Source organism: Copadichromis virginalis, linkage group LG12 (genome assembly GCF_057382275.1).
Source record: "Copadichromis virginalis isolate Kocher_CV1m ecotype Utaka linkage group LG12, C_Virginalis_male_GT1.1, whole genome shotgun sequence".
NCBI lineage: Eukaryota > Metazoa > Chordata > Actinopteri > Cichliformes > Cichlidae > Copadichromis > Copadichromis virginalis.
In genome coordinates this window covers 40,812,958-40,824,663 of record NC_140629.1, presented here as the reverse complement: position 1 = coordinate 40,824,663, position 11,706 = coordinate 40,812,958, and the positions used below count along the sequence as shown (strand labels likewise).

General features: G+C 45.9%; 1 protein-coding gene across 1 annotated transcript in view; it reads right to left on the bottom strand.

Moving 5' to 3' along the window:
* Positions 1 to 7,624, bottom strand: part of qsox2 (quiescin Q6 sulfhydryl oxidase 2) — a 14,715-nt gene extending 7,091 nt beyond the window's left edge. Inside the window, exons 1-5 of the mRNA XM_085476597.1 lie at positions 7,153 to 7,624; positions 679 to 779; positions 527 to 575; positions 266 to 371; positions 102 to 192 (exon numbers count right to left, since the gene is read on the bottom strand). Of these exons, the coding sequence (XP_085332723.1) occupies positions 102 to 192; positions 266 to 371; positions 527 to 575; positions 679 to 779; positions 7,153 to 7,393 (588 nt within the window). The 5' untranslated portion in view covers positions 7,394 to 7,624. The remainder of the gene's footprint in view (positions 1 to 101; positions 193 to 265; positions 372 to 526; positions 576 to 678; positions 780 to 7,152) is intronic.
* Positions 7,625 to 11,706: the final 4,082 nt, after the last annotated feature.

The window sequence follows — 11,706 nt, the reverse complement described above, 5'->3', positions numbered from 1 at the left end:
ACGCGCTCGTCTCCGTGTGTTGCAGGTTTATCGGACAGCGCTTCCTGTTCCCGTTCTGATCTGTGACTTTGACCGAGTCTCCTCTTTCCTGTTCTGGTTACCTCTCGCCCCACGTACGAGTCCGGTTCCTCCACCAGGATGGCCGTGTAGTGATCTGACCTTTGACCCAGCAGAGGTAGCAGTTGAGCAGCGCTGCAGACGAACATAAAGAGCGAGGTTAGCAGTGGCACAGACTCCGACCCGGTCCAGGTTTAGGTCCAGGTACCTGTAGGGCTCTAAAGGAGGGCAGTGCTTGGGCCGGTCCAGATTAGTGTGGTTCTGCAGGACGTTCACCATCAGCTGACGGACAGACGGGATCGACCGGTCTGCACCTGCACACACAGTCATCGTTTTTAACAACATAAACAAAAATACATGTCTTTATTTAAAAGGTCGACTCTTGTGTTTGTTTTTAATCGAGTCCTAAGGAAGGAAGGAAGGAAGGAAGGAAGGAAGGAAGTGAGCGGGACGTTCAGGTGAGTCTCACCTCTGTAGGTCGTCCCTCGCTCCGATGGTGGACTGTGGGCCCAGAAGAACTGAGGATAGAAAAATGAGGTGGTTATTACCCATCAGCCCCTGCGGGGGGCGACACTAACCGGCAGCAGTGTAAACACCTGCAGCAGGTACATGCTGACGTACCTTGAAGGTGGGGTAGAACTTGATGCTGTAGTCCTTACAGACGTCAAAGTTTTCCTCCTGAGCGCAGTCCAACACACCCACGCTGATGGCATCCTGCCAGTCTGACACACACACACACACACACACACACACACACACACACACACACACACACACACACACCTTCTTTAACCTGCTGACAGGTGCCATCCAGTTTGGAGGTGGACGAGCTCGTTATGTGTGGAGTCGTCGTGAGTTACGATGACGCGATTCATCAGAAGTGCACTCGCTCACTTTCTAATAGCAGTAACGAGCGTGCGCCTAAGACTCGCCATTCATCCCTTTTCACCCCGCGGACGCCTGCACGACGGTTAGACAGACCGACAGCGGGAGAAACACAGGCTGAATGCAGACCGAGGTCCAGGTGTGTTTCAGCCACAGGTGTGTCGTTCAGGCCAAAGTTCAAACAGGTGCCAGAAACATCGATTTCCTCTGGTTTTCATTCTTCTACTTTGTCTCTTTGATGGTAACGCAGAGAGAGCGTGCAGTTACCCCCTGCAGCCTGCAGAGGGCAGCAGCAGTCACCATTTACCTCTGCAGGTTTAAAAGGAAGCGTGTGTGTCACTGTGTGTGTGTTAGTCAGGGCGTGTTTCGGGACTGGTTGTTTTGTCGGTTGCACACGGTTTGAGACTGTGTGAGCGTTGCTGAGTCCTGAAGCAGGCTGCAGCCCCGTGCTGCAGCCCCGTGCTGCACAGGTATCAGGTACTTCTATTTAAAGCAGCTCCCTTCACCAGTTTATCCACAGCACTGTGCAAAAGTCCTGAGCCGCCCCTCATGTCTTTATATTCCAGAGGAAAATTTGAAATATGTGCAGCGCTTTCTGGAAATGTGCAAACACAAATGTCTGTGACTGGACATGACTCTTCACGCTGCTCATGTGCTGTAGAAAGTCCAGTTTCATTGCATTTTTTAGGACACACTGCAAAGCATGCTGGGAAACGATTCTGGTTATTAGCAGTCCAAAAATCTTGGGCAGTGATTACTCAAGACTTAAAAAACGACAACAGTGTGTCTCCTGCAAAATATAAAGAGATGTGGGGCGGCTCAGGACTTTTGCACAGTGCTGTAGATGAAGGGTGACACTTGGATTAAAATGTGACGCCTGTTGCACTCAGTGACGCTGGGCTGACTTTAACTGGCTTCAAATCCAAAACCTGTGTTACAACGACCGCTTCCAATACTTATTATTGCTAATGGAACTGAAACTTTCATGTAGTCTTCCTCAGAACAACATGTTTGTGCACACGTGCAGTGATCCGGCCTCGCTGGGAGGTCGGGTTGTTTCATCAGAAACTGGTTAAACTCTCATAAAAAAACTTTCTCAAATCTCCTCGCTGCCTCTGTGGCAGGGAGGGGCTGTGACACAGGGGACGCAACAGGAAGAGGAAGTGAGGAAACCTCATGAGTGTTAGACAGAAGCTGCTGCAGAGCCCACATACTCCTCTGACAAAGGTCCAGAACACCAGAGAAGAAGTCTGAAGACCGCCAAGTGTTCAGGAGGGCTGAGCAACCCCAGGCCTCCCCCAGAACAGAGAGCCTCGTATGGCTTTACTGGCGTTGGGTGACGAAAACATCCACAAAATTCACTTTACATCCAGATCACAGAGGACAGGAGCGCTTTAAACGTTGTTATGATCCAATGTTGTCAGTGTTTTGTGTTAGGCGTGACTGTTATGTGTTTCCTGTTTTACTTTGAAGGTCTGTCTTATCTCAGTGTGTTCAGTTTACGCTTCCTTGTCTCGTCAGTTCTGATTCGCCCCAGCTGTGTTTCCCTCCTGTTGTCCATTCCCTGATTGCTCCCTCTATGTATTTAAGCCCTGTGTTTCAGTTTGTCGTGATCGCCCCTGTGTTGTAAATAGTTGTCGATACTGTTTTTACTCGGTAGCTGTAGGGGTGAGAAGCCATTTTTCTTTGGGAACCTTTTCTCCTGTTTTTGGTTAGAGAGGCAGGTAAGACACCTGTAAATTATGTTTGGGGTTTTCTGTGAAGGTAAGCCAGCTGCAATTCATTTCTAGAGTTTTTGTTTGTTTTGGCCATGCTCACCCTGATGCCTGCTACCTTTTGGGACTCAATAAACTGACTGGCTGTTGTGAAATCTGTGGTAGCTGTTTTTTGTTGGTTCGTCCTCCTTAAGAGCAGGGAGTGGGGGGGCATTTTTCCTTATTTTTATTTTCCTTATGTCGCACGCCGGTTTTCCCTGGGCTGGGGTGTAACAACGTACAGGTGAGAGGTTTAGGAAAAACAGTCTGCAGGGAAAGACGACGCAGGTGACGGTCAGAGGGAGGGTCCTCACGTGGACAGGTATACAAACATGTGAATGGAAACTGTGTGTTCGATCTGGTGGGAAAAGATTAGGAGCCGCAGGTGCTTCAGTACAAACACCATCGGGTCCTCAAGCTCCGGAGGCCCAGGAGGGACACGTCTGCATTGGTGACTCCAGTAACAAACATCAGTGTTTACCTTCATCCACCTTCTGGGCCCTGTTTCAGGAAGCCGGTTTAGTGCAAACTCTGAGTAAGTATACCCTGAGTTAACGAAAACTCTGGGTTTTTGGTTTCACAAAGCGAGTTTAGATTAATTCTGAGTGAGTTACTATGACGACACACTCCGTGAAGCTAACCTGCCCCCTAGCAGGTTTACTTCAACTAACCCTGACTGTCTCCGCCTCTTTGTCGGAAACCTGACTGTAGGAAGTGTCAGAGATGGCGTGTCCCTTCCTTGAAGAGCCAGTAGATGTTGAAGCCCAAATTCTCCGCAGAGCTCTCCGCCGGGAGAGAGTGATTAGAGCGCGTTTGGACATTTTATCATTTCCTGATGATTTTCTGTGCGAACGTTACCGTTTCTCAGCACAATCTATAATTTATTTGGATAACATCCTCAGGCCTAATATTGCTCATGTGACACATCGCGGACATGCTCTCATTTCATTGCATATTATTTGTATTGCACTTCGGTTTTTTGCAAACGGGAGCTTTCTGTATAATATTGGTGACGCTGAGCACGTTTCCAAGGCTACCGTCTGTCGGGCAGTCAGGAATGTTACAGTTGCACTGAAACGTCTCCTGTACTCGTTTGTGGTGTTCCCCGGTCATAGACCCACAAGATTTATCAAAGAGGGATGCCACAAAATTGCAGGTATCAGGATGAACAAAACTTAATTTATGATGTGGTGATACTTGGACTACTACTTACATTTTACATTTATTTTCAGGGTTCCCAGGCGTGATTGGCTGTATAGATGGCACTCACATTCCAATCATTGCTCCTTCAGTAAATGAAGGAGACTATGTGAACAGGAAGTCTTTCCACAGCATTAATGTACAGGTACATAGTTCCCTGTAGCATTTCAAACTAACAAATTATTTTATCATAGTAATGGATGCTAATTTGTGTTCTCAGCACTGTGAAGATCATATGTGATGCTGCCAACATTATCACAAATGTGGAAGCCAAGCGGCCAGGCTCTGTGAGTGGTGGTGGTGGAGGACCTCCACCTGTTTTTCTGTTGGCTATAACGGGCCACATTTGAGCATACAGAGTAAGCAAATATGTACTTGTAATGTGCTCAGATAATTTCAATAAGTGCTTACAGAAAGAAAATTAATGTAGCCTCTAACTGCAATTGATTTACATGGGACAAACAGACCAAGCACTATGGCTCATAATACAATTACACCTCACCTGTTTGGACTATATTTTTATATTTCATTTTTACTTGCTGCCAGGAACGTTTGGGGCCTGTTGGGTTGCACCTGCGCTCACATCACATCACAAAATAAAATGTATGAAATAACAAATAAAATGAAATATAATAAAATAACGTGTTAAATGGGTGGAAATCCCTCGATCAATGTTTAAATTAACACTCACGCATTGACTCTGTCGGCTATGTTTTGCCATACATGCTCTCTTTCTTTTGCAGCTGAGGCTGCGTTACTTTTTTTCCGCGGAATTTGCATGTTATCGGCATATGCTGCCATCAGAATTTCGGCCTCAAGCGCTGTAAGATACATTGACCGCGCCTTCTTTCCCTCCGTCTCCATGGTGACTCGCTTAATCTGTGCTCCACTAATCAAGGGCCCGTTCTTCGTACCGCGCTAAGTAAGTTAGCTGGATTTGATTGTTGACGATTTCGCGTGATCCTGGATCAGTCGGTTCCCCGAAGCTCATCCGGGACTTGCTGTCATAGCAACAGATCCGTAAGCGTAAACCTGCTCGGGAGCAGGTTTACTTTATGTAAACAGGATTAGATCGCGGCCACGCAGGTATGTCCGCTTCATTTATACGAAAGCAACAGCGATATTTTTCCACTGTTTTACCATAAATAATATTATCAATGTAACTAAAGACAATGCAGCACTTGATCCTTTTATTGATGTCACACAGATACATACAGGTCATTTCCTAACAAAAGGGAAATGTACTATTAATCATTCTATTACATGTATGTGATTATTACAGATGTAATTCATATTTCAGAGTAGTAATTGTAAATTACTTCGTGTAATCAAGATGAGAGACCACGGCTATAAAAGCGAAGGTGGATTTGGGAAGCCTGTCGCAGCCATGTCCTGTCCGTATACGCGAGCAACCCATTGCAGAAGGTGCAAGATTGATAAGGAGAGTCCTCAGAATCCAGCGTATATTGCGGGATAGACAGGATCCTTTAGCTCAGCGCGACAGTGTGCTCATAGAGAGATATCGATTTTCCCGTGAGGGTATTATTTACTTAACCAACTTGTTGACGAGGGGGTGCAGGACCACCACCTGTCTTTTTTTCCTCTGCCCTTTTCTTGGTTGCTGTTATAAACAAACAAACAGATTATTTCAGGCTCTCTTTCCTAGAGACGAAAAGCAATATAAGTGATAAATATTACCATTCTGTAGAATGTTCTTATATTTCACTTTTACTTGTTCCCATGTTCTAGTGGGTCCTGTCGTGGCTCTAATGTGAAAGAGGATATAATATAATATAATATAATATAATATGATAAATTTACCCTACCGCCTACTGGTGTTGGCCAGAGGGGCCGATGGTGCGATATGGCAGCCTGGCTTCTGTCAGTCTGCCCCAGGGCAGCTGTGGCTACACCTGTAGCTGCCTCCACCAGTGTGTGAATGTGAGAGTGAATGAATAGTGGTATTGTAAAGCGCTTTGGGTGCCTTGAAAAGCACTATATAAATCCAATCCATTATTATTATTATTATTAAATTACTTACGAGTTTGATTTGTCAGCAACTTTCTGCCAGCCCTCTCTCCTTGCTTTTGCAGCCTTTGCAGTGTTCCCTTGAGTTTTAATTAAACTCTGAAACTCCTGAAATCCCTCAATCAAGAGTTCTTGCTCTGCTGCCGAAAAATACTTTTTGCCGACCAATCAAAGGGTTGCCGATCAGTGTTTCTACTATCGATGCGTAGCCCCTGTTAAGCCACCCAGTGATCTCACATTACTTCATCCAGCTGTACTGATCGTCAACAACAGGTTTGTTCGGGGAACCGGATTAGCGAGCTCAGAGTTAGCGCGATGATTTGGTCTTGGATGTTTCATTTGATCTTGGATGTAGTAAGCGAGGTACGAAGAACGGGCCCCTGGGCTTTATGTATCCTCGTGCGCGCACTTCACTTGGGGTTAAAGCAACTCCGCGTTGACTGAACTAATTGTTATCAGCCTTTCTGAAACAGAATATTCCGAGTTGGACAGTTCGGGGTTACTCAACCCTGAGTATCGTTTTTCACTCTGAGTTTTCTAAACCGGCTTCCTGAAAAAGGGCCCTGCTCTGGTGTGGCCCTCACTGGCTTCCAATCAGTGCAGCCAATCGCTGATCAATAACCAAACACATCATAACACAAATCAAGAGTCTCAAATACTGATCAGTATCTCTGCAGTCATTTCAGCTTTTAGCTGTGACCTTTGAACTGACAGCCTTTAAAGCCCTTAAACCTTTGTTACCGAGTCTGTTCCACTCAGCAGGGACACACCTGAGTCCCTCGCACTGTTGGCTACCTGCCGTTAGCACCTGACGCTGTGTCCCCAGCTGCCCTCATCGTTAGCACACCTTCATCCCGGGATGTCGCTTCCTTCGGTCTGTAGTTTGAACGATTTACCTGTCCCAGCACGTCCACACACGGAGTCTCCCTGCCATTCAGAACCCCATTGAAATAAACGCTACATTTAAGTTTCTCTGAACAACCGAAAACGTTTACAAGAGCGAGCTAGCAGCAGGAAAATGAGCTAAAAATAAACAACTGATAAGTTTATTGTTAATTGTTTTAACGCCGAATCGGTACAGAGATCTGACGTCATTGGAAAGCACTCAGACTATGCTTAAAATTTGGTCCTATTTTCACCGATTAACGGACACGATGTAAACAGCATATTTTTGAATAGAGTCTGGTTTGACCCGAACGCACGGGGAACAGTATCTTCGCAGCAGTACCTTTCACGTCCTGGGCCAGAGCCTTCCATGTGCTGGAGTACTGGATGCAGTGTCCACACCAGGACGAGAAGAACTGGATGAGCCAGGCCGAGGACGAGTTAGTGACGGCGGACTTCAGGCTGTCGCTGCTCAGGATCACCAGCGGGTCCTCCTCCGTGTAGAGCCGGCCTGCGCCTCCCAGGGAGCCGGGCACCAGGCAGAAGACCGTCGCCGCCGCTCCCAGCCAGAGCATCGCCGCCATCCGAGAACCAATACACCGCGAACAGGGAGTCAGAGAACCACAGAGTCCGAGCCGGAAACCAGCCTCAACAGCCGGGGAGACATGAGAGCAGAGGCCCGCTGAACGTACGAAGCTCGGAGAGCAGCCGACAGAGGCCTCACTCCGAGCCTATACCGGGACACCGGCGCACGCGCAGTCTATGTGGGTCTCCGTTTGAGTGGGACAGTGTCCGTGACGCTGTGACGTAGTGGCTCGTGTTGCTTTAATAGACTATCTCCGACGAGCGTGCGCTGCGAGCCGGTCTGACGCGTTATCCCTCTGCTGCGTTCAAGAGTGCTCGGAAAAGTTAGACTTCATTGATGAGAGCCGTGCATTAATACTCAAGTACGCATGTTCGTACTCGCGTGCTTGTCCGTTCCAGTCGGTACTTCGTTCACACGGGAGTGCGGACCTCCTCTACAGCTGGAACTGCATTTAATTTAACCGTGATTAATATTTGCAATGAAAATGACACGTGATAGAATAATTACATGAACTAAACCATTTCTTTAAGAAAAAAAATGTAATTTCAATTTAAGCACAAATTCCCTTTTGCACTGCCAGTCAAGGTTGGGACACACCTTCTCATTTCAACTTTTGCTACTTTGTACATTATAGATACAAACTGAAGACATCAAATATATTTAGATATATGGCATTATGCAGCAAAGAAAAAATGAGAGATAACTCTAAATATGTTTTATGTTTTAGATTCCACCCTTTGCTTTGTTGACAGCGCTGCAAACCCTCGTTCTTCTTTTAGTGAGTTTCATGATGTAGTCACCTGACATGGTTTCACCTCACAGGTGTGCCTTTCACACGGGTTCAATGGTGAAATTTCTTCCCTTCTTAATGGGGTTGGGACCATCAGCTGTGTTGTCAGAGGTCAGGTTGGTACACATCTGATAGCCCTATTAATAAAACTTGAGTTGGTCCTGCGGGGCAGCAGGTGATGGAGGCGGAGACATTCATGAGGCTCCCACAGGTTGATGACAGATATCAGACTGTAAGAGAAAGCAGCGCTTGATTTATAATGCAGGAAAAAACAAAGGCATCAATTCTTCTTGTTCCAAGCTTCAGCTCGCTGTTTCACTCCTGCTTTAATCTGGTTTCTGTTGGAGTTTCCAATTCCCTACAGCCTGTGAAAGCAGCGTGGCTCTCTGCCGCCCCCTGCAGGCCGAGCAGCAGAACAACCGGAGGTCCTGAAGGTGTACTTGGTTGGATTGGCAGGCAAAGATCAGCTCTGCTGAATGTTAAAATGAGCGTGCGTACTGTCACAGCTGTTCAGAGGTGTGCCGATGGAAGTTGAGCCATGGCGCTCACCAACACGTTAGTGATGACGCCGCTTCAGACTCGCAGGCAAACCAAGCTCTGCCCTCCGCTTTTTCACCACTGCTGGTCTGCAGGGTGAAATATTCATGTTTGTAGTTTTGATCATTTCTGATCTGTGACCCCTCACTGAAACAAGCTTCATCAGTATCTGACCAGTGGGGCACTGGGGGAGCCTGGGCTGCAGACTGGAGGACCCGGCCTTTGAACCCTCAAACTCTGAAACAATCAAAACAAACAAAAGTACTACAAATACTGCTATAAATATTACTACCAGTACTACAAAATAACCGGGGGACGGTTTGTGGTCAGTGTCATGATAGGTATGAATAGTTACTGATTCAGATGTAGTTCATGTGGAAGCCCGGTACTCAGATACTCAGATACTATGACGTACAGCTTCCAGTAACACAATCCGTCGATGCTTCCAAAAGTGGCTTCGGTGCTGTCTTACTACAAGATGACCATCCAGCTGCTTACCCATCCACTCACTGACGAACCGAGCAGCGTTACGCACAAAGAGAGAAAGAGATGCTAGCAGTGCAGAACGTTTCCATCAGTACGAATATGGAAGAGAAGTGAACGTGGAGACAGATCAGAAACTACTATGTACAGTCTCATTAGGAATACAGACTCCTAATGAGACTGCAAAAATGTCAGGTACATGTTGTATGCTCACCTTATTACTAAATTAGGCAGAGCACTCTGAATTGAATCAGGACATAAAGCACGGTCTTTATGTTGCTTTATTGAACACTGTCCATCTTACAACTAGCCACTTAACGGGGCTTCCCTCGGACAACAACAACATCCGGTTCAAAGGTCATCACCTTAAGACATAGCCATATCAATACATGACATCCCCCTTTTCCTTAGACTCAAACTTTAGTTGTAATAACTTTGATGTCTTTTTTTTTTCCACAATGAACATTCTTCTTGTCTTACTTTCTAACAAGTATATAATCTAACTGTCTCACCACACATGTACCTTTCTTTTTTCAATATATACATGTCGAAATACACATATGAACTTGAAACTTGCCAACTTTAAGTTACCTCTTCACCTTAACATATTATAGTTCATTTCACCACAAAATCACGAAACCTCTCGGGTATCTTTTTAGCCCTCTGTGATCTACTTGGTCTCTCTGGCCCCTGGGAGCCCTCTTGTGGTGTTGGAGTGAAGGTGTCAGTCTTTGTGGGTGTTCCTTCCTCCCTTTCAGGTATTGTGTCATAGTGTCCTTCTCTGGTCTCATTCGTCTCGTATTTCTTCACATGTGTGGTATTCCGGTGATAGCGAGCTCCTGTTGGTGATTCAATAATGACTTGGTTTCCAGTTCTGCTTACAACTTTGTGTGGTGTTGCGTTGAATGGTGTTGTAAACTTGTCCACTTTGTCTTCTTGAACCAGCACTGTGTCTCCCGAGTCAACTTTTGAATACTCAGCTCCCCTTCGTTCATCAGCATAAGTCTTTGATTTTCCCTTCTGTTCAGCGTCTCTGTCACGCATGTCCAACTCCGTTGTTTTTGCCTCACTGATGTTCGGTAACTTTCCTCTCATTTTGCGGTTGAACAGTAGTTCTGCCGGACTTTTGCCCGTGGTTGGATGTTCAATGCTGCGATACACTGTTACATATTTTCGTAGCTCTCGCTTCCAGTCAAGTCCTTCGGCTTGTGCGATCCTGATTCTTTTCATCAATGATGCATTTTGACGTTCCACTTCCCCATTTGCTTGAGCCCATTTTGGTGTAGTTCTTATATGTTTGATTCCATTAGTTTCACAATATTCTCTGAACAGCTCAGATTTGAACTGTGGGCCGTTATCAGATTTGATTGTAACTGGTAGCCCATGTCTGCTAAATATACAGTCAATAGAGTCAATGACTTTTTCAGCAGTTGTAGATGACATTACATCATACTCATAGTACCGACTGTAGTAATCTATCAGTGCAAGTATTGAGTGGTTCGAAGGTAGCGGTCCCAGTAAGTCTACCGCCACATCTCGCCATGGTCCATCCGGTAAAACTGTGTTTCTCAGTGGTTCAGGTGGATCTGGTCTGGCTACTATTTGACATCCGTGACAAGCTTTACAAAACTTTTCTGCAGCTTTGTCCATCCCTGGCCACCAAACTTTTGTTCTGAGATGCTGTTTGGTTCCAACAATTCCTAAATGTCCTTCATGAGCTAGTGACAGTGCTTGAGCTCTGAGGTTTTCTGGCAATACAATGCGAGTTCCCCGCAAAACTATGTAGCCGATGACACACAGTTCATTTGCAATGGGTGCATATGTTTTGCATTTTTCAAAGTGTCCATTTTCAATAGCTCTTCGCACTTCTGTTAATTCTGAGTCTGTAGCAGAGGCTTCTTCAACCTCTCTTGTTGTGAGTGCTTTTGGAGTAGCATTAACTGCAACAAATCTCACATATTCTTCAGATTCATGCTTATGTGTCTCTTTTGACGTGGTGTCAGCCAGCAGTCTTGACAGTGAATCCGCAATGTTTTGCTTTCCCGCGATGTGCACTACTTTAAAGTCATATGGTTGCAGTCTGAGAACCCATCTTTCTATGCGTGCACAAGGTTTAGATTTCTGGCTGTATATGACCTCTAATGGCTTGTGGTCTGTGATGAGGTCAAACTTCCTGCCATACACATATGGATGTAGTCTCTCACATGCCCATACTAGTGCTAGGGCTTCTCTTTCTGTTTGAGAATATCTTCGCTCACAGTCCGTTAAACTCCGACTTACGTAGCACACTGGTACCTCTTCTCCGTTCTGTATTTGAATTAGCACTGCGCCCAAGCCTACAGGGCTTGCATCTGCTATGACTCTGGTTGGGGCTTCTTTGTCAAAATAGGCTAGGGTACCTGCTCAGGCTAACTCAGTCTTTAGTCTTTCAAATGCTTGCTTTTGTTCTGGCCCGAATGTAAACATAGTTTCTTTTCGAGTTAAACGTCTTAGTGGTTCAG